The sequence below is a fragment of the Labrus bergylta genome, chromosome 6 (genome assembly GCF_963930695.1).
Source record: "Labrus bergylta chromosome 6, fLabBer1.1, whole genome shotgun sequence".
NCBI classification, from domain to species: Eukaryota; Metazoa; Chordata; class Actinopteri; order Labriformes; family Labridae; genus Labrus; species Labrus bergylta.
In genome coordinates this window covers 22,143,662-22,164,756 of record NC_089200.1, presented here as the reverse complement: position 1 = coordinate 22,164,756, position 21,095 = coordinate 22,143,662, and the positions used below count along the sequence as shown (strand labels likewise).

The 21,095-nt window shown below is 39.2% G+C and overlaps 3 protein-coding genes and 7 non-coding genes across 14 annotated transcripts in view; all 10 read right to left on the bottom strand.

Annotated features, from left to right (window-relative positions):
• Positions 1-162: 162 nt before the first annotated feature.
• On the bottom strand, positions 163-7,004 carry calr (calreticulin). Its single transcript, XM_020631851.3, has 9 exons — positions 6,726-7,004; positions 6,090-6,191; positions 5,519-5,722; positions 4,460-4,554; positions 3,974-4,183; positions 3,687-3,800; positions 3,252-3,395; positions 2,905-2,997; positions 163-2,678 (listed from the first exon to the last, which is right to left on the bottom strand). The coding sequence occupies exons 1-9, from the start codon at positions 6,820-6,822 to the stop codon at positions 2,448-2,450; spliced, it is 1,290 nt and encodes a 429-aa protein (XP_020487507.1). The 5' UTR covers positions 6,823-7,004; the 3' UTR covers positions 163-2,447.
• A 675-nt stretch (positions 7,005-7,679) lies between these two features.
• On the bottom strand, positions 7,680-12,283 carry tor3a (torsin family 3, member A). Its single transcript, XM_020631905.2, has 6 exons — positions 11,792-12,283; positions 11,449-11,571; positions 10,385-10,650; positions 9,859-10,034; positions 9,231-9,355; positions 7,680-8,952 (listed from the first exon to the last, which is right to left on the bottom strand). The coding sequence occupies exons 1-6, from the start codon at positions 11,955-11,957 to the stop codon at positions 8,705-8,707; spliced, it is 1,104 nt and encodes a 367-aa protein (XP_020487561.1). The 5' UTR covers positions 11,958-12,283; the 3' UTR covers positions 7,680-8,704.
• Positions 12,284-12,544: 261 nt separating this feature from the next.
• osbpl9 (oxysterol binding protein-like 9) overlaps positions 12,545-21,095 on the bottom strand; it is a 36,397-nt gene continuing 27,846 nt past the window's right edge. For all 5 annotated transcript variants that reach the window (XM_020631800.3, XM_020631801.3, XM_065956016.1 and 2 more), the window contains 15 exons: positions 20,706-20,797; positions 20,460-20,595; positions 16,137-20,310; positions 15,565-15,605; positions 15,337-15,387; positions 15,121-15,168; positions 14,572-14,611; positions 14,328-14,385; positions 14,096-14,129; positions 13,863-13,907; positions 13,630-13,689; positions 13,197-13,244; positions 13,000-13,027; positions 12,739-12,795; positions 12,545-12,637 (listed from right to left, as the gene is read on the bottom strand). In XM_020631800.3, coding sequence (XP_020487456.2) covers positions 20,236-20,310; positions 20,460-20,595; positions 20,706-20,797 — 303 coding nt within the window. In that variant the 3' untranslated portion in view covers positions 12,545-12,637; positions 12,739-12,795; positions 13,000-13,027; ... (8 more) ...; positions 15,565-15,605; positions 16,137-20,235. The remainder of the gene's footprint in view (positions 12,638-12,738; positions 12,796-12,999; positions 13,028-13,196; positions 13,245-13,629; positions 13,690-13,862; positions 13,908-14,095; positions 14,130-14,327; positions 14,386-14,571; positions 14,612-15,120; positions 15,169-15,336; positions 15,388-15,564; positions 15,606-16,136; positions 20,311-20,459; positions 20,596-20,705; positions 20,798-21,095) is intronic.
• On the bottom strand, positions 12,871-12,944 carry LOC114920225 (small nucleolar RNA SNORD47). The gene has a single exon (XR_003808535.1). It is a non-coding gene; the product is annotated as a small nucleolar RNA SNORD47 (small nucleolar RNA).
• LOC114920223 (small nucleolar RNA SNORD78) lies at positions 13,098-13,160 on the bottom strand. The gene has a single exon (XR_003808533.1). It is a non-coding gene; the product is annotated as a small nucleolar RNA SNORD78 (small nucleolar RNA).
• Positions 13,975-14,057, bottom strand: LOC114920227 (small nucleolar RNA snR60/Z15/Z230/Z193/J17). The gene has a single exon (XR_003808537.1). It is a non-coding gene; the product is annotated as a small nucleolar RNA snR60/Z15/Z230/Z193/J17 (small nucleolar RNA).
• LOC114920228 (small nucleolar RNA snR60/Z15/Z230/Z193/J17) lies at positions 14,197-14,279 on the bottom strand. Its single transcript, XR_003808538.1, has one exon. It is a non-coding gene; the product is annotated as a small nucleolar RNA snR60/Z15/Z230/Z193/J17 (small nucleolar RNA).
• Positions 14,450-14,530, bottom strand: LOC114920222 (small nucleolar RNA SNORD79). The gene has a single exon (XR_003808532.1). It is a non-coding gene; the product is annotated as a small nucleolar RNA SNORD79 (small nucleolar RNA).
• Positions 15,232-15,295, bottom strand: LOC114920224 (small nucleolar RNA SNORD75). The gene has a single exon (XR_003808534.1). It is a non-coding gene; the product is annotated as a small nucleolar RNA SNORD75 (small nucleolar RNA).
• On the bottom strand, positions 15,788-15,869 carry LOC114920226 (small nucleolar RNA SNORD74). Its single transcript, XR_003808536.1, has one exon. It is a non-coding gene; the product is annotated as a small nucleolar RNA SNORD74 (small nucleolar RNA).

The following is a 21,095-nucleotide window of genomic DNA, read 5'->3' as shown; positions in this document are numbered from 1 at the left end:
TGTGGATAAAGAAATCACCCTGAAGTATTGCTAGAAGCAGCACAACCATGTTTTCTGAATTTTATTGGCTACTAAAAACATCATTCCTGCACACAGTCTCAGCAATTGGCCAGACACCTCCTTTCAACTCAGGCTCTCATAGGTCAAAGAAATACCATTAAATTATTTATAACAAATGCTTTTATTTGAAGCTCTAGCAGTTACTTAACAGTATTTTATGATGTTTAATCTGCAGATTTTTTATCAGGTTATTCATTCTGCACATTAAATCAGAATCTACAAAGTAGTCCCATCACGAAAACTGTCAGATAAATACAGTGGAGAATTTTTATTTTCTTATCTGAACTGTGTTGGAGTAAAGGTATAAAATAGGACATGAACATGGAAACAAAGAACAACTTTTAGAAAAAAGGTTTGCTAATACACACAGAAATTGCCCTTCACTTGTGCAAAATAACTGTCAGTAGAATGAGAAAGAAAAAACATAATGCAACAAAAAAATATAAAATTATGTTTTCTACGGAAAGCCAGTCAGTGAAAATAAATCTGCATACAAACAAATCAAACAGGGTAACTTTTGATATTTTTCTTCTGCTTTTTGGACACATCTGCCTTTATTTTTTTTATACAGCAACATGACATTTTCCCCACTTCATTTATAACCATTAGTACAAAATGTGTCTTTTAAAAAAGGACCATCTTTCAGAACATATTTGGGACACTGTTTGGGACAATTTGTCGGGTACCGCCGTGATACTGTCATAGGATATTAGAAACATATACACATAATCAATGAGTAAACAAAGTGAATGGGAACCATATGAACAGGTGATATCTTGCTAATGGAGCACTGTGCACGTACATTTGAGTTTGAGCAGTTTATTTAGACACACAAGAAGAAGACCACAGTAAGTGCATTGAAGTGTAAAAGTGTTAACTATACAGTAAAAAACTATGTATGGTATTTCATCTTGAAGCACCACATATTACAATTCTATGCACAACAGCTTTTTATCAATAGGTTGTTAAATACATGGAGTCAGTTCTGATGCACTATTGTCACCCTTGTTTGAATCTTAAAAAAAGAGTAGGCAAAATATCCTGCATAATGATGGTATACCATGTTGAATCCTTAGAGTGATGAAGCTTTTACAGGTGCAATGAGACAGACTGACTGCAAAAACGAATAACAACACAAGTTAATGACACAAAGTAAACACATGAGGTAAACAAAACATTTTCAAGCTATCATCCACATACTAAACAAAGCTTTTCATGTCATCAAAACTATCTTCATAAAACCCAGATTTTGCAGGACAAATACGGCAATTTACAGATTTTGTTGGGTATAAACATACTGTATTAGGAATGGACAGCCTTGCCTAAAGTGAAGCCAGAAGATTTAGAGCTCCCCCTGCTGACTGGCAGCATTATAGGTTATAAACCCTGCTTCCTCTATGTTAACCAATAGGACATGGGTCAAACTTTAAAATTGAAAAGCCCATCAGATACATTCACCTCCGACCCAGTTTCGTCATAATAATTATGACTCTATTTTGAGTCCAAGTCATTTTTCTTTGTTAATTAGTTATTTGAAGCTATAAAACAGTATGAAATGCCATGACTGACAGCATTGTTGACCAATGCGGCTTCTGCTGTGACGTGCACCAAATTAGCAGAATACTGCAAAAAATGGGGAGGATAAATGTGACGCACACCAACACAAGAGTCCCTGAACACCATTACTGGGAGTGTCTGCTTTAAAACGACACAATAATCGGTTCTGCAGTGGACTGTACCCACCGAAGGGATTTTTGCCGTTTTATCGGTAAGTTAAAAATGTGTTTTTGTTAGCCGAAGAGGCATGGCGTCAACGCCGTGGCCCTTCCAGACGAACTCTACTGCACAGCAGTGCTGTCACTTAAAAAAAAAAAAAAAAAAAAATAGACTTAGGAAGAATTGTGAATATAACACAGTAATGACAAATTAGCTAAATGTTGGAGTCAATCACAGGGATATTTTGGCTTCATCCTGTTCAACGGGAGAAAGCTGAAGCACACTGTCCATTCGAATATACAGTCTAAGGGTATAAACTGCAGAGCAATTTAGCTTTCCTGCACTGACATGCGTTTTGACATTTTTTTCCATCACTAGTCCTCATTTGATGATAATAGTAATTTTATTATTAATAATAATAATAATAATAATAATAATAATAATAATAATAGTAGTAGTAGTAGCACAGTGGAAATAGGGAAAGAACAATTATTGCCACTTTTCACCTACTCCCTTGCTTTGTAAACAAACGCACAGATAAAAAACCCAATCCACCCCAACCCCACCCCTGGGTGTCAGTCACAAGGGTCCATCATCTCAGTCTGCAGTTGTTCCAATGGCTCATTGACAAAGACAGAAAGGTTATTATCTGAGGAGTTCCTGCATAGAGTTTATAACTCATCCTTAAGTTTAGAGTCTGTGCCTTCATCGTCCTCCTCTTCCTCCTCCTGCTCCATGCCCTCCTCCTCTTCTTCATCTTCTTCCTCCTCCTCCTCCTCCTCATCTTTCTCTTCTTCCTCCTCGTCTTCTTCCTTTGCCTCCTCTCTCCTCGATTTGTCATCCTCCTCCCGTTTCTTCCTCTCATCCTCTTCTTGGCTTTCCTTCATCTTCTTCTCTGCCACCTGGGGACGACAAGAAGAAAACAACATTTTTAAAAAGTGACAAACCCCCTTTAACATAAATGTTCATTTCTAGAAGAAGGCATTTATGGATAATTAAATTTGAATAAGACAAACACAGTAATTCAATTTTGGTTTATACATATCTAAAAACTGAAATGTATGAGTATTATGAATTCCAACATGAAGTTTGAAAGTTAGAAGAGGAAGGTAAGAGTATTTGGCTTACCTTAGTTTTACCCCATGTGTCATTGCCTACTTCTTCTGCCATGGTTGGATCGTTGGTGATTAGGAAGTTATCAAAGATGGTACCAGACTTGACCTTCATGAAAAATAAAACATTCATTTGTATTATCTTTCAGACACTAAATGCAAACAGATCAAGTAAAAGAACAGCAACATAATGAAACATGTTTCCTCCATCTCCTCAGCATCTCAATTTCTCCCAATTGTAAAAGGAAACAAACAATTTAGCCTGAACATGGCCTGAAAATGTTCCTTCTCTGGAGGTCATATATTAGTTTGCCTGTCTGTACAAAGCACTAAACAGGATAGTCAGCTACAGTATCTTCTTACTTGCCACAAGTCGAGTCCAATGACCCCAATACTGTCGTATTTGTAGATCTCTGAGTCGGCTGTATACTCTGGGTTGTCAATCTCAGGGTGGATCCACTTGCCTTTGTAAGCAGGATTAACAATCTCGCTGGGCTTCCACTCACCCTGTTGAAAACAAACAAGTGTAAGTAGAAAGATTAATGTCAGGAGAATAAAAAATGCTGTTACAACCGCTGACAAAGAAGAGTATGAAAAAAAAGGGGTAGACACCTTTCTTGCTTCAATATTAAGTGATGAGCTTGCTGTGGTCAGACATTTTAAGTTCCACTGTGGGGAACTTTTGGGGAAATACCATCTTTAAAACTTAATTAAGGGCTGATTTCCACACAACAACAACTCAAAATATCCCATTGACTCGTCATGACATATTAAGTGCTATGATTCTTTGCTGTTCACCTTATAGTCAGGGTTGGAGACCATAGGCGGCTCCCACTCTCCGTCCATCTCATCATCCCAGTCCTCAGGCTTCTTGGCATCAGGATCTGGGATGTTTTCAGGTTTGTCCCAGTCCTGAAAAAAGAAAAATATTTGAGATTACTACTTCACAAAGGGATATCAATGACATTTCTAAAAGATGAAAGTTTTACTGTACACATAAAGTGATGTGTTTATGTTAAGAAAAGATAACTGAGTGAAAGTAAAATAATACAAAAAGATTTCCATGGCGACTTAAGCAGACTGACCTCTGTTTTCTTATCTTCAGGGTCAGGAATATTCTCCCTGTCATCCCAGTCCTCTGGTTTTTTGGCTTCAGGATCCTTAATTTTTTTGGGAGGCAGGAAGTCCCAGTCATCCTCCAGATTGCCAGACTCAACCTTCTTATTATCGATCTTGACCTCGTAAGTGTTGTCGGGGTTGACAATCAGTGTGTACAAGTGTGTGTACTCATCATCCTGTGAGGTATAAAATAAATGTCAGCAGCCTTTCAAACTGGGTAGTCTTCACTAATGCTTCACATACATCTCATTATCATACGAAACACATTCAAAGTGTTTGTTTGTATTGAGAAAAAGACAACAGCAATATAACAAGTTGTTTTGTTTTGTTTTGTTTTATCTTGAGGGCCAATTCATACATTTGACAAGAAAACAAAAAAGCTTGGAATATGGAAAAAAATGTAAGAACCTTCTAACTGAATATCACACTTTTACCACGTATCGATATCTCACCTTGCACCGGATGTCTTTGTTAATCAGGTGATTCTTGCCTTTGTAATTGAAGATGACATGAACCTTCTTTGTGCCAGGGCCACAGATATCAGGACCTAAAAAGACAAGCAGTCAAATAAATGTGAAAAAGTGAAATCTTCTACCTAGGTTAGAAGAAAAAAATGGGCAAAGACATGGAAAAGGATTTTAAAAATATCTCAGAATCATCTGAAAAAGGAGAGAAAAAAAACAAAAAAACAATCCAAGCAATTAATCAGACAAGTTATAATACACTGAAGTTTAAAGGCTTTATATGTGATTTTTCACATTTAAATATAATAGAAATCAAGTATATCCTCTGAAAATCACTCTGTGACTCATGACTGTCTACAATGAGTGTAACACCGAGTCCCACTGTCTGTGATGTTTTCTGAGTCCTATCTTCAGTTTGTTTACATCGCCAGGACGGCCGGCTGACTCCTCCCCTCGTGTATAAAAGTTGTTTAATTGAGGGACTAGACAAAAGAAGAATAACATACTGTACTCACTGCTTATTTGAATGTCACGTAAGCGTTTTTAGATCACACTCATTTTGGGTAAATTTACATGCAGTGTGAAGATACGAGCATAATAAAAATCGCTAGCATTAGCATGCTAACATAACAATGCAGCGCGAGTTGTTTTGGTTTTAAGCTGGTGCTCAAGGGACATCCAGACATCTGCTGGATCACAAAATCGCATATTAAGCCTTTAAGTAAGAACAATTATCAATTTATAGAACAAAAACATAAACAAATAAGAAATCCAAAAAGCTCTTCAACGTTGGTAAACATTAAGAGGAAAAAAAATGCAATCAAAGCATATCTCTCAACTATTGCTACTTTGCTAAAGTGCTCATGATGGATAGGCCGGGTCTTTGTAATATAGCAATGAGTAAGGTATTTTTACCTGCTTTTTGTAATATAACAAAGAGTAAGGTCTTCTACCTGCTTTTTGTAAAGTGTCTCGAGATAACACTTGCTAAGAGTTGACGCTATACAAATAAAAATTGATTGATTGATGCAGAAACTATCTACTTACCAAACATGATGTTGTAAACAGAATCTCCGTGCATTTCTTCCTGGTTGAGGTCGGAGGGGAACAGTTTGATGTAGCCTCCACCGCAGTCGATGCTCTGCTCATGCTTCACAGTGAACTGGATGACGAGAGGCTGGCCCTGGTTACTGAAGTCATCAAAACGGGATGACATGGCATAGAAGCGGGCGTCCTGGCTCGTCTGCAGACCTGTGTCAAAAAGAGAGAAAAAAGTTGCTGACGTGAATATGTCTTATGGTGACATCTAGCTCCAAGTATAATTCTTCCATATAAAGTAATTTCTATAAAGTTGTGAATTTAAATGACACAGCAAAGGGACTGCCTTATGGGATGATGTCAAGTAAATCAATATGCAAGGGCAAAACTATATTTTGCTGGGATATTGGCATATTTTCAGATTTATAGTTAAAGGCATTCAGCGTAATCTCATCTGGGTAGAAAATATCAAACAATAATCAGATGAGTCCAAGACAATGCAAGATCTAAACTGGTAGTGTTCATCATCTTGCATGGATCCAGGGCCAGGGGTTGAAAAAAAACCTACATTTTCACTCACCTTTATCTTTCTCTGCATCTCCATAGAACTTCCCTGCCGTCAAGTCAAACCTGCCGTAGTCTGACTTGTGCTTGGATTCAATCCAGCGACTCTTCCAGGCATCTGCACAAACAAGAGAAGGTTCAGCTGCTTAGAAGTCACTCACAAGCTGCTTATCTGATGATGCATCAGTGCAGGTGCATTAGGACTGTGTGATGCTGATGTATATGAATACCCTATGTGGTTGGAATTTGAGAGACTGGAGAAGAAAAGGGCAGATTGGTAAAAAAAAGAAGAAAAAAAAAGGGTGTAGTAAATGACTAGGGGTGGGTGCAGTTGGGGGATGGGGAGACGTCAGGGTTTGATGATGACTGTGGGTATAGAGGACGGTGAGGAAGAGAGAGGGGCGTGAGGTCAAAAGACGAATGGTGCCAATATATACTAAATGCATCTCAACATGAGCTTAAAGCAAACATTACAACATAGAACTGCAGGTGAAATTAAAACCTGTCACCCCCACAAAACACGTCAATCTTCCAACATAAAAAAATACCGGTTCAGCCACATTTGAACTGATTAAAATATGTTATATATGGTGTATTAATAATTCAAAATAATGTCAATAATACAAGCATAATTGTGTGTGAAGGACCTTACCCCCATCTTCAAATTGTTCTCGCCAGTACACGGCAGACTCGGCCAGAGCAGATGCGGCCGACACGGCCATCAACAGCAGCGACAGGGCTGTCATCATGCCGAGCACAAGCACCACGGTTGATAAAAACTAAAAACTAATCTATTATAACTGAATTACAATTAGTCTGGAGAATCTCCCAAAAACGTACAATAGTCAGTCCAGTATCTCATACAGTGATGTTACAGTGATAAGCTCCAAGACGCCGCCGCCGCCGCCGATCTCCTCTCGCCTCGGAACAGATGTCTGAATCTGATTGGACGTCGGCTCTGATCCTCAATAAGGAAGCGCTGCCTCTTTCGGCCAATTGGAGGTTAGAAAACCTTGATGAATAGATGCCCTAGCCAATGGCAGTAGACCACGCGTTTGCTTGATACACGCCCAGGGAGGGTGATGCGCTGGATGATTCATATGCAAGGATAAATCAGTGTAAAATGTAGTAATACAACTGAAGCCAACTTTAAATAATTTCGCGTATACTACCTTGATTTTTCTCAGTTTTTAGCCTATTATCAGTAGTGTTTTAAGTTATGACCCCCCCCCCCTCCATAATTAACCTCCTCTATTTTGAAAAATGTTAAAATCATACTTTCTCTTAAGCAAAGCTCTAAAATCTATTAATTGAGTTAAGATGCATCTTTCTTGAATCCAACAGTTTTTGTTTTGAGGATGTTGATGTTCTTGATTCGGTCACTTTTAAACGCAAAGCGATAAGACTTGTGTAGGGCTGAGACCATCATCATATCCTTAACAAGCTTATGAGGCTTTTCTTTGATTGAAACAAATTGTAGCCCACTATTTGTGTTGATTGATGAATAAATCAATTTAGTTAGATCTGTGAATTTCAGATTTTTCTCCAAGTGTCTCTACTAAGCAAACATTTTTTTTTTTTTGGAAAAACAAACTGACAAAACAACTTTTGTTGATTTACTCTGGATGTTTATTTTCTTTCAACCATATTTCGATAGCTGACTTCTTTTAACCTTCCTGTAATGTGATTCAGAGCTTAAGAGTCAAGATCATTAAAGCAGACCAGCCAATGCCTACAGTATGTGTGATTAAGTGAAGGTGACTGATAAATGACAAAAAATTATGCAAGTCGATGAAATTTAAAAAAGAAATGTGTTAAATATACTCCAAATTAACAATTTTATATTATGTAGGGTTGAAGATACCCAGACCTGTGTCAGGTTCTGTTCAGGTCACATGAAAACAATGGCATTACAGACAAAAATAAATAAATAATTACAAGCACTGTATCCAACATATTTACACACAAAAAAAGACAACTTTCAAATAGATTCATTACTTTTGACACATTTTTTTGGTAACATTGTAATCACAGCACCATGTTTCCTAGCTGTTACACACTCCATACTGTTTACAACACATTCCCATTATACCTCACGAACAACTTATAGTAAAACAAAATGTGCATTTAAACAGCTTCACAAAATGTATCTGGTACAGTAAGATGCTAAAACATGGCACAAACTAAGTCTTAATAATCAGTGCTTACAGACACACAATGTCTGACATGCAAATACTGACACATGAAGTATGGCCTTACCTAAAATAAAAAAGTGTGAAAAGATGTCTCAGTGTTCCTCTATGACACACAGCACAACCACTAATGTCCTCTAATACTTTGTGTTTATTCTGTGAGGATTCAACCCAGGCTGGTGAGGAAGAGCAGCCACACCACACACTCTGGCACTTCTTTTGTCTGCAGAGTGGGTTCTGCTGCTCTCTCCTGTACTACTGAATCTGTTTCCTGGCCTTCTCTGGAGGACCTGGGCAGATACATGTTGCATCTTTGGTGGGTGGGGTTACGTGTAGCAGAGCAGATGAGACACATCTCCTCAGTGGCTCTGTATGCAGATGGGCCGGCAGATCCTCCAGGCTTCTCTCTCCCTCCCTCTCTCTGTCTGTCTGTCTTGTTCTAGGGGAGGAAGAAGTTGATCCTCTGGGGTATAGACTTGCATCCCTGGGCTGAGAACAGTCTCTCCTCTTTGGGAACGTACAGCATGGCCTTAGCAACCTCATCCAGGGTTGCTTCATCTGTCTCCAGACCTCGTGCTGCATAGGCATCTCGTGCACAGAGCTTGACATGCCGATACTCAAGAGGCAGGAATGGCACAAAGAAGTCGATCAGGTGGCCAGACATCAGCTCACTTTGAGCAAACCCACCTAGGGAAGACAACCATACAGAAAAATATTAGACACATACAATACAGCTGTGAATACAGCCTTCAGCTAACTACTTCTGTCAGTTAAAGTAGCAGAAGAACTCTCACACCAACTCCAACAGCGTATGAAAATGGTTGTGTAGCTCTCTGAGTAACACCATTCACTTCCTGCCCAGGCTGAAATGGCAAAGAGCCAAAGTTAACAATGAAAAAGACCACAGAGGAGAGTTTGACATCTGGCCACCACTTGAGGACTTTAAGATAACATCTACAGAATACCTTGAGACTCCATAGTTTCAGCTCGTAGCCGATGCTCCAGGTCTTCCATGCCAATGTCCTCGCGATTTTGACCGGAGTGCCAGAAGTCCAGCGCTACATCATTGATCGTGGCTCCGCCTATATTACTGAAGAGACAGGAATAGCATGCGTGTCAAAAACATGATTGTTATTCTCTGTCGTGGCTGACAGTTGCGTTATCAGGATTGGCTTATTTCTAACCATATTGTCCTCTTCACTGCAGTGAAGGTCGACAGTCTAAAGTAGTGAAGTTTGTTATGTATTTTATGAAATATTGAATGTATTTTTTGACAAATGATCAGATTTTGGTTGACAATAAAGACACCTTTCCCTTAAATATTAAAGGAACAATACATATACATAAATGTTTTGATCAAATAGCAAATGCCAATTTTATTCTAATATGTTCATTGTGATTATTTTACAAGTTAGTTTGTAAATGTCCTTAGTGTTGACATCTTCTACTTCATCTAATATATATCTATAATCAACCAGACTATCAGTCAGCAGAAAATTGACATGAGCATTTAAAACTGGGTTAAAGGTGTAATGCACTATGAGTTGTTGAATGAGCTTCATCAGAGAGGACCTTCCTAATATATAAACCAACCTGAGGAAGAGGAAGATGGCTCTGCGGTAGCTAACGCCGTCTACGTTGTCATAGTGATCCATGTAGGGTTTGATGGCATCAATGAGGCCTGGATGGAGCTTCTCAGCCTCGTCGAAAATGAACAGAGTCTGAGGACAGCGTAGCACCATGTCGCGGATCGCCTCTCTTAGCTGGCCCTGAATACAGAGAGGACACTGTGTACTATAACCTTTAGAATCTGTATTCACTTGTGAAATAGTCAGTGTGAACCTTTTTCCCCAAATTTGAAGCAGTGAATAGGTAAAAAGTGTTTGAATTGGACCAGGTTGGCCCTTGTGTCCCAGCAAGACAAACACCATGCTATGCACGTCAGTATTTTTAGAATCAGTGTTTGATTTGAATCATGCGCCCAAAGTGATCCCTAAGAGAAATTACAACACACAGACTAAACATCTGATTAGGCAAGCAGAGGGTCCCAAGAACACATCCAGCATATTCCTGGCACAGAACATAAAACCTGTGCCAACTGGGGCTCTGCATGTCTTACCTTGTACGTGTCCACCAGTCTGGCGTGTGGGAAGTGGAACGGGGCGATGAACAGACGGACACACTCACTCTTCACCCCGTCACGGTACAGGTTATCTGCAATGATACGTGCCACAAAGTTCTTTCCTGTGCCAGACCAGCCGTGGAAGGAGAGTGTCAATGGTTTGTTAGATTCTGGGTTGTTGATAAAACCCTGGATGGCTTTCTGAACCACAGACTGAGCCAGGTGCTGCCCGTGGAGCTTCTTCTGGAGGTCCCTCGCCAGACCTGCACGTGTGCAGAAATATGACATTTGGAATCACAAAAACAGATTAACAGTATTCTTTCTGAGTAACCTGACTTTTAGGCAGATATATTGAAAATGATTTTACGATATGTAACATATAACAGCAATAAAAACCATTAAAATATAAAACTCATTTGCACATTTACATTTAATATTTCATATTTAATTTACAACCATCTACGACTCTGTTTTTGCACATTTACATTCAATCTTCCATATTTAATCTTTCCTATTTAAGACTAGTAATGCTTAGTGAAATCCTGATTGTATATGTTCACATTCTTATTTTTGATATCTTTTAGTACTTATTTACTTTGTATTTAATATTATATTGTGTTTAGATTTGCTAACATTGTGTTTTTTTACTCATACTGTGTGTTTGGACAACCTGCTGCTGTAACACCACAAATTCCCAGTTTGGGATCAATAAAGTAATTCTATTCTATTCTATATTTTAAACTCATGAATGGCAGATTGCCTCTCTACAAACCACTGAAAAGGGCAGCAGCTCTGCTCTAGTCCATATGGTATTTATCGTAAATAGATTAATCTACATAAGTAGACCTATTCCTACATACATGCATAAGTAGATTAATGGTTGGAACCCCCTGCATGAGCAATTGTTTTCTGTGAATTCGTCTTCTTTCACGAGTGATTTCATTGATCATCATGGTTTTGTAGGTTACAGAAGCTACCTATGTTTGATTTAACAGAGGAACATGGCATAATTAAAAAAAACAAAAACATGAATACACTATCAGGCTGGAGTGTGATGATACCTGTAATATTGTTGGTTATCCTGCAGTCTCCAGATTCGCAGCACTGGCCCAGACTACAGTACCACTGGTGCAGCAGGCTAACGTAGTCCTGAGGTAAACCTGCCCAGATGTCCCTGGTTGGAACTGATCACATGCAAAACAACCAGTCGGGTTTACAATAACCACAGACGGTATATGCAGTCTATGGTGTTAACCAGTGAGTAACAATGATATGGCAACATGGACAGTAAATCGCCAATGTTCGCGTTACCTAGCGGGCTGTAACATGTGACTACAGCTTTAGATACATTACATACCGGTATTTATGAAAGCATCCAATATTTAAATATTTGTAGTTTCCTACCTTGCTGTGTAGCATCGTCTTGGTTAGGCTGACAATCTCCCTCCCATATATTGCAATAAAAGTAATTAAAATAATAGGTGGAAACATTGGAAATGGTGTCAAACTGGAAGAAGTCAGCCTCTGCGGACAGAGCCCAGAGCAGAGGCAGCAGACACCGCACCAACATCTGTGAAGAGGCTGGTCCAAGACTCCTTCAGAACCACACTACTCGATACTGCGCTCCCATTTATTCACACCTAGCAGTGAGCTAGTGGCATGTAGGCCTACTGTGCAAGATTTTTACCCCCTCTCCCCATTTTCTAAGGAATGGGCGCTTGTTTTTACTTCCTGTATTGCGCCGTGTTCGGTCACTTAGCTCCGCCCGCCTACAAAGGGCTTGTTACTTTCTGAATATTCAGTTTGAGTTCCATCTAGTTTCTAATTCAATAGCGTAAAGAGAAATTTGATTACTTGCCGTCAAACTGCAAATAATTCGCCGAAATGAAATGTAATCACTGCGGTTACGGTAAAACGATGAGACACGTCATTTCCGGTTACACCTGCTCCTTCAAATCGTTATGGTCCCACATTTTCATTTTTACTCAATTGCAGTTTGGTTTACTTAACTCCTACTGTAACATTTTACTACTAGAGGAAATTAAATTTATACTAAGGCATTGGAAGGTTTTTTCTTTTTATAGGCAAGTGTACATCAGGATGTTTTATAGACAACATTGCACACATGGAATACTACAAAGAAAACACAAGGCAATATGTTCTTTAGTTTTTTATTTTTTTATTCATGTTCTACATCAAATGGCATAGTCTTGACATTGCAGGTTTTCCACAGCCAACACCTTACAGCATCTGAGAAGGAGCAGAAATATCATTATTACAAGACTAGAAAAAATTAAGTAGATTCACACACATCCTTCAACATTAAATCTTACAGCCAGTTTCATACTCACTTCAGAGTGAGGTGTAGGGCTTGCCACTCTGGGCAATTGGACTTGACAGCATCATTCCTGAGAAGACAATTTCCATTTAAAGGCAAGTCTCCATTTTCACAGTAAACTGGCAGAACAGATATTTGACCACAAAAACTCAGAAAATATGGAACGGTAAGGGTTATAATCATGAGATATCATTTGGCAGAATCTTTTCATCACTGCTAGTGTGACCAATTTAACATTCCTATTGGAAACAAGGGTACATTCAAATGCTCTTACCTATATTAGTGAGGGGTGAAGCTTTTTCCTGTAGAATTAGAAAGAAAATTACCTTATTACAAGTCAGTGATTGGCTGGTTCAAATTAATTTCACTGGGTTCCTCAGTACAACAGTTTCCACATTGAAGTTCAGGTCAGACATTTGTAAAACATCATTGAACCCAAAGTTACACTTTTTAAAAAGTTTGATTTCTCACCTTTTGTCAGTCTCCTTCAACAGGGCCTCCAAAGTGAACACATAGAACCTGTAAGAGACAGTAGTGTAAGGTGAATATGCACACCAGGTAACAGATTGAGCCAGTACACACTGACCAGATCAGTTAGAGCTAATATGACAACCTCCATGGTTTTAAGTCAGTGATCACATGTCATCACATGGTCAGTCTACTGGGATAAAAGAGTTTAAGATCCATACTCTACATGCAGAAATTGTAGACAAATTGATACTAAAAGCTTTAATATAACAATTTATTGCACAGGAGGAACTTCAGAGGCAAAGCTGAGCAAGTTTACAGAAGCTAGGCAATCCAGAGACTAATCTATATTTTGTAAGCATTACTACAAAATAAGTACATGCTACACAGTCATCAGAGTCTAGAATGCATTCAATAGCCATATTTGCGTTCTTACCATGCCTTTGAGACATCCTGTGCATGACCATCACAATCCCATTAAGGGAATTTGCGGACTCTGAAAAGATAGAGATATATTATAAGTAATGTTTAAAACAAAAAAGTAAGTTAGTAACTGTATGATCCAGATCAGATTCTGCATCAAGTTTCCTCAACTAGATCAGCGACCTGATTCAAACTCATCACATCTGAAAGATCATGAACAATGTCCAAATCTTAAATGATACTTACCAACACATTGCAATGAGAATCTTCCAACAGCTAGGTTTTACATATCTGTGAAGCAAAGAAATCTATTTTAATTCATTTTTTCAAAACACTTATGGGTTAAGTACTATTGCAATTGATACATCAGCTAGGAGCGAAAGACAATGCTCAATTCTTCATGTTTTAATCTGCTGAACTATGCAGTCATCATTGTATCAAGTGTAGTATTATTTCTACCAATAAGCCTTTCAACTCACCCTCATGTGGCATTGAGTGATGTTGGACACACCCCTGAAAATGCATAGAAGCCATTTTAAAAACCACTTCAGATATCAGCTCGACTCACTGGTAATTGAACCCAATACATCAGCTAGGAGCGAAAGACAATGCTCAATTCTTCATGTTTTAATCTGCTGAACTATGCAATCATCATTGTATTAGGCCAATATGAGGGCAAAGTCTTTATTCCAGGCCTGAACATCACCTCACCTTTAACTGATCCTCCAATTACAAGAACTGGGTCTCCAGCAATGTGAATCTGCATCATCTGCAAGTACAAACAGAACATTAATAGAGGCCCATATTTAATACAAGTACATGTGTGCTCTCTGAACTGCTCAGAAAAAAGTACTCTTTCACTCTTTTTCAGAGAGATTCCCAATGTTTCATAACAAAAATCATCATTGACAGTTGCTTTTGGGAGAATGTGAAGAATGAGGTTTTGGTACCTCACCTTTTCTAGATGTTGTGCAGCTGACACCAACTTGGCACACCTGAGGAAACAGAACATGCATGAGCAGTTGTAAAAGAAAAAATTAAGGCTTACAATAAACAGGTTGTTTGTGCCTCAGATAATCAACTGGTGGGTTGAAAATATCGTCATCCATTGGGTCAAGAGTAGCAAATAATGTCATCACAGCAGCACAGAAACTAGTGCAGGCTTAAGGTAGACCAATGCTTCTCCGAGTGTTTCTATGCAGACAAATAAACTGTTGATGTCCACCTAATTTTGAATGTCCAGAAAAACACTCATTTAACAAATTTGATTTAAAAAAAATATACAAGTCATTTGCGTTACAATTACACATTCAGCAATTCGCCCTTAGGCTAGACCAGTTCAGAACTGGTTCACAACTTTTCAGGCTTGAATTTTGTGGTACAGAAATGCTACATCTTACACAGCATGCCATTTAAATTGTCTACGGTGGAAACACAGTACTGGTAACAAGAGACAGGACACCACAGAGAAGCATGGTCTACTTTTCACAGTCAAGGGCCTTACCTTTGGTAGCTACACTAGCCGACTTGTGTCTCTTCAGTCTCAGGGGCCCTGTGGACGAACATCTTTTAGTACAGTGCTGAACACGACAATACAAATGTTGTGCTAAAGAGAAGTCTCAGTGTATAATTACTCAGAAATCACTTCTGTCCACTACTCTTAAACATCATCACTGACTCCAAGTCGAGATTAATAAAACAAAGTAGTTTAAATTCTCACCATGGTGCCCTCTGGTGGAATTCAACCCATGGAGGGGTTATCATCATGAACCTGAGAGCGGAGAGAACTTAAGTTTCAAAACTGCAGTCAACTCCATCTGCACATTATCGCGTCCCGATGTAATGAAACGTTCGCCATCAATCTCAACTCAGTTACAGAGTTTAATAAACTACTTCAGTCCACTACACCAGTAACCATTAAAAGAACTGCGCAATTTGGGTTGCTTACCGTGAGATGGCGGCTTTCATTTTAGTATCCACTCAGCACAACTACAAACACAGAAGAAACATTATAAGCCATCAGTTGAGATATAAAAAGGTTAGCTATAAAAAGTTGAAAAGTCCCTATAAAATGTTTAAAAGACACTAAATGCTGTACATTGTATACAACCAGTAGCATCAACAAGATAATATGTACTGAAAGGTTGAGTAAAGCAGAGTTTAGTCGTTGTCCCATGCGGTCAGAGATGTTGGCGTTTCCTCACATAAATTCAGATGTCCCTACCAACATTTAATTCATCATACAGTCATGGGACAATGCTGCAGTACAACATTAAAAGAGCTTAGTGATGTGGCTAATATGCATCTCAGCCTCGTGCAGTGGGGCACGTGGCTGAGGCCTGCTGCTAACATAAGAGCCTTTAACTAAAGTTCACATTGTATCAAAAAGCATCAGAAAACATGAAAATTACCTTACATTAATAAATAAACACATTGCTCCCTACTTCTACATCTAAATTACAAACAATCTCCAAGAATAGAGGAATAGGTAACTATCTACAGTAGTGCCACCATACATACCTTATGAGCAGCAGAGGAGTGAGGACTAGCTGATGGTGCAGGGCGCTTTTATAGGAGAATTCGCAAGGGCTGATGGGAAAATTATCAGTAATGCCCGGTAGCGCCCCTGCTGGTCGGAAATTCTTGTCGTCACCGGTCGCTGCTGCTGCTGCTGCAAAAAACTTTAAAAAAGAGTTTTCTCCATATTCAAGGGGACAACTATGAAACGTATGGAAGCGATAAGTGATCAAAATTCAAATGGTTTTTAATTTTCAGAATATGAGTGTATTATTTGACTCATATTTAGCGGGGCATTTTCTTAAAATGATAAAGCAAATGTAATTTTCTTCTTCATTTGAATTTAGTCAAAGAATGTGCATTTTTGAAGTTGAAAACTAAAATTCAAATTAGATAAATTAATCATAATTTTATTTTTGAGTCAAATAATACACTCATATTCTGAAAATTAGCTTTATCATTTGAATTTTGATCACTAATCGCTTCCATATGAAACGTGTCTGAAAGCTCCAAACATTAAATAAAATCTATCTGTACCCCTGGTAAGGTACTATTACTATTTGAAACTTTAAATACACTAAGTAATGTTATATTGTAAAAAATAAAGCACTATCGGAGGTACAATGCAATAATATATTTTTTATTAGATTAAAGAACAGTAATTCATCAGTGGACTCAGTATTATGTTGAAGTGAATGATGTTATACATCCGATTTTCTGATGATACAGCGGATCATCAGTGGTCCACAAAGGCTACTAATGTTAATGTTGTGCATCAATAGAAAGGAAATCTAATACAATCGAAGGTTATGAACAAAATGAATTTTACTTTTTGATTGCTCTTTATCAGATGATACTGAATAAGACTGAAATGTGTTGCAAGTCCTCAATTTAATTTTCAGAGACTTAACATTGAGGAAAACTCAGTTTTAGTCCCTACAGCCTAAACATCTGTCTTTCTTCCTGTTCACTGCTCCGTGTTTCTTTAAGAAGCACATTCTGTTGAACTCACTTCCTCTCAGTGTCAGTGTTCTTGTGACAGCCTTCATGAACGCACCAAACGCCAGTACTGCTGATTTTATTTGTCTGATTTGTATTCTTTCAAGGATGAGTTAATTCAATAGCTGAATCTAGGCCTCAAGTTTTTAACTTGATATGTACACCAGGAATGTTTGTGTTTATAGATCCCTCCATATGACTTATTGATCACCCATAACCTTTATGAATCATTCCAATCTGGTTTCCGTTCCCACCACAGCACCGAAACAGCTCTCCTCAAGATCACCAACGACCTTCTCCTCTCCTCTGATGCCAGAAATCTCAACATCCTTATCCTACTGGACCTAAGCTCAGCTTTTGACACCATCAACCATTCCATCCTTCTCTCCCGTCTTGAAACCACCTTCAACATCAAAGGCACTGCTCTCTCCTGGCTCAAATCATACCTCTCTGACAGATACCAGTTCATCAGCATGAACCACTGCAAATCCCCCACTGCTCCTCTCTCCCAAGGTGTTCCCCAAGGTTCAGTACTAGGTCCCCTCCTCTTCATCATGTACATGCTCCCACTTGGACACATCATCCGCCGCCATGGTCTCCAGTTTCACTGCTTTGCTGACGCCACATCGCCACCAAAGCCATTCTGCCACTCACTCAATCCTCACTGACTGCATCACTGAAATACAATCCTCGCTTCAAACCAACTTTCTCAAACTCAACTGCGACAAATCAGAAGTTATCATCTACCCCAAATCCCTCATCAAATCCACCAACAACTTCTCCCTCACCATCGATGGCGCCACAGTGCTCCCTTCCCCCCCACATCCGTAACCTTGGTGTCATCTTCGACCAAACATTACCAAAACAGCCTTTTTCCACCTCAAAAACATCGCCCGCCTCCGCCCATCCCTCTTATTTTCAGCTGCCGAGACCCTCACCCACGCATTCATTACCTCCAGATTACACTATTGCAACAGTCTCCTCTACGGATCACCATCACACTCACTCAAAAAACTTCAATACATTCAGAACTCCACAGCCCATCTCCTCACACTCCCGCACCAGAGACCACATCACCCCAGTCCTTCATGACCTCCACTGGCTCCCCATCCCCCAGCGTATCAACTTCAAGCTCCTCATCATCACCTTCAAAGCCCTTCACAACCTGGCTCCCCCTACCTGTCTCACCTCCTCCACCGACACACTCCCACCCGCACTCTCAGGTCTGCAGATGCAAACCTCCTGTCCCCCCCCTGCAGGACAAACCTTCGGTCCTGGGGGGACAGGGCTTTCTCTGTTGCTGCTCCCACCCTCTGGAACTCTCTCCCAAAAAACATTAGAGACTCCCCTACACTTACCTGCTTCAAGAAATCCCTCAAAACTCACCTCTTCAACATTGCCTACAACCACTAACTCCCCCCCTCCCCCTACATTACTTCTTCATTGTACTGTCCTCGTCGTTTTTTGTTTCGTTTTTATGGTTTTATATTTTGTCAAAGAGTCTTTGGGTTCCTAGAAAAGCGCTATAAAAAAACAGTATATTATTATTATAATACTTTTCATAGATATGAATCTGTCTATTAACCCCAAAGATAACAAGAACATCTATTGTAACCTTGCAACAGTATTAAAATATATTCTTGGGCATTTTCTGGTGAAAATTGTTTATTTATGCATTTCATCCAAATATCAATGTATTTAGTTTCAACCTATGTAGCTGTAAATAAGAGAACGCATTACGATTTGAAAAGCAATGGTGTTGAGTAGGAGAAATATTGCCCACAAGTTGTTAATCTTTAAAGAAATAAAAACAATTGCAAAGAAAGACTGATGAGGTGGAACACAGGCTGTAATCTAGCATCAGTAGTCGACTCTGATCCGCTGCTTAAACTCTCATCACCTTCCAACAACCCAAAAGTAACCCATCAAGTTGATCCCATTGACTTGGAGAAGAAACAAGGATAGGTGAGCTGCAGAACAAACAGAGCGACTTTACACACCCAACCCTAGCCTTGTGTCCTCATCTTGGATCAGTGATCCAGAAAGACAAATATATGTAAACAATCATTTGTTCATAAATGCCTTCAGGTACTTTGTTTGTTCTCTGCCCGAATAAAAGTCCCTTTAGCCACTTCACTAAACCTTTTTGGCGTAATGGACACCCAAATTTGTCCTTTGATGATCTATATATTGCATATATCCACAAGTCTATCACAGCTCTGCCGATTAGTTTGTTCAGATGTTATGGCTTATGTAGGGTGTTGCCTCTGATAACACAGAAAAGTGTAAAAGATGGAATAGGTGGCAAAATAAACTTGAAATGGAATGATTCTTAAAGATGTAAAGCCATCATGTTCATGTCCACATATATTTTACACTATTGCCAGAAACTAAAATTAACAAAAAATGCATTGAAAATAAAAAAAGAATATATATTTATATATCCATCATATGTATATCTATATATAAACAACAGTTACAACTAGTTGCAGGCAAGCTGAGAGTTTCTCTTCGCCCTGTTAAAGATTCATCCATTCCACCGTTTTAAGGCTGTCAGACTCTCAGAGGGGACAGCAGCTTTCTTTCCTCAGACACCAGATTCCCTGAGATGTAGAGCGCTATTTTATTTGTCAAGTGTTGTTTGATTTGAACATCTTCAACCACCCACCTATTGCAGCCCCCCCGTCCAAAAAATTAAAATATGTAAGGAAAGGAGTGATGCTCTGGCTCTGGCTTGTCCTGTGGAGCTGATGAAGGGTGTGGCTGAGAGATGAGACACTACCCATCTGTCTCTGCTCCGCTGAGTCTCATGTTGGCGGGTGGTGGTGGGTATCGGTGGTGGTGGAAGTAACATTGCCCAAATAAGGAAAGGAGCTTTACTAATTAACTTGATACATCTTAGATGCTTTTCCATTTGATTTCATTCATTTCCATATGGTTATTTTACAGTCAAATGCAAAGCTGTGTACATACATAATCAATCATCAGTCATTCCAAGGCTTGGAAAAGAAGTGGTTTTTGCAAAAGAGTTCTTATGAAGACTCTGTTGTGTGCATTTCCTTATGCATATGTTTGTGTGAATTTCAGCGTGTGCGTAGTCTCCTTAGTGCCTCTGAGAGGCTAATCTCTTTAATAGAGGCTCATCATAGACCCAGCACTCTCCATCCTCATGGAATAGCTGCAGAAACACACAAGTAATAAGAATAATTACTCACACAGATCTTTGTCGTACATTAAATCTTAATTAAGTCAATTTGTAAACCTGTTTTCCATTTAAAAACAATGATGATGTCATTTTTTGTGGATGAAAAACACAAGCAGCCTTACCCTGGTCTCCCACTGCTGCTCATTCTCCTTCCTGTCTCTGGCTTCGGCTCGCTGTTTCTCCTCCAGCCGGTGTTTGGCTTCCGTTGCTGCATCGATGTCTTTCAATTTTAGGTTCAAAGTCACATCTCTCCACAGTCTGATGAATTGAAGGAGTAAAAGTCAAATACATGAAGTCAAGGTTTTTTCCTAAATGAAGACTTTGTTTCTTGCATGCTTTGCACGAATGCTCTCTTTATTTTTTCTCACCTTCGGGACTCATAGTCAAGCTGGTCTTCCAGCTTTCTCACTTTCTTCTTAACGATGCCCAGCCTCTTAGTGTCTATGAACGATGTGTTCTCCTTGAAACAAGTGGAGAGGTAATCATTTAACAAAATGTAAGCAATAAGTGTTTTCCAATCACATATAATCAGGATTTATTATAAAGAAAAGTATCTTACATAATACAAAACACATTCAAACCAGCAGTTTCATGATACAGGGACGGCAGTAGCTCAGTCTCTAGGGACTTGGGTTAGGAACCAGAGGTTCGACGTACCGGCACGGACCAAGTACGGAAATTGGCCCTTGAGCACGGCACTGAACTCCAAAACTACTCTTGAGTGCTCGCTGTGACCTCTACATTAATGCATGTCCATA

Excerpts from the sequence above, each read along its gene's own strand:
- tor3a (XM_020631905.2), bottom strand. The coding sequence starts at position 11,957 with ATGTTGGTGCGGTGTCTGCTGCCTCTGCTCTGGGCTCTGTCCGCAGAG. Across the intron at positions 11,572-11,791 it reads AGACGATGCTACACAGCAAG|TTCCAACCAGGGACATCTGG; the intron begins GTAGGAAACTAC and ends GCATGTGATCAG. Across the intron at positions 8,953-9,230 it reads TGAAACTATGGAGTCTCAAG|GTGGGTTTGCTCAAAGTGAG; the intron begins GTATTCTGTAGA and ends TGTCTTCCCTAG.
- calr (XM_020631851.3), bottom strand. The coding sequence starts at position 6,822 with ATGATGACAGCCCTGTCGCTGCTGTTGATGGCCGTGTCGGCCGCATCT. Across the intron at positions 2,998-3,251 it reads TTGGACTCGACTTGTGGCAA|GTCAAGTCTGGTACCATCTT; the intron begins GTAAGAAGATAC and ends TTTTTCATGAAG. Across the intron at positions 2,679-2,904 it reads ACACATGGGGTAAAACTAAG|GTGGCAGAGAAGAAGATGAA; the intron begins GTAAGCCAAATA and ends TGTCGTCCCCAG.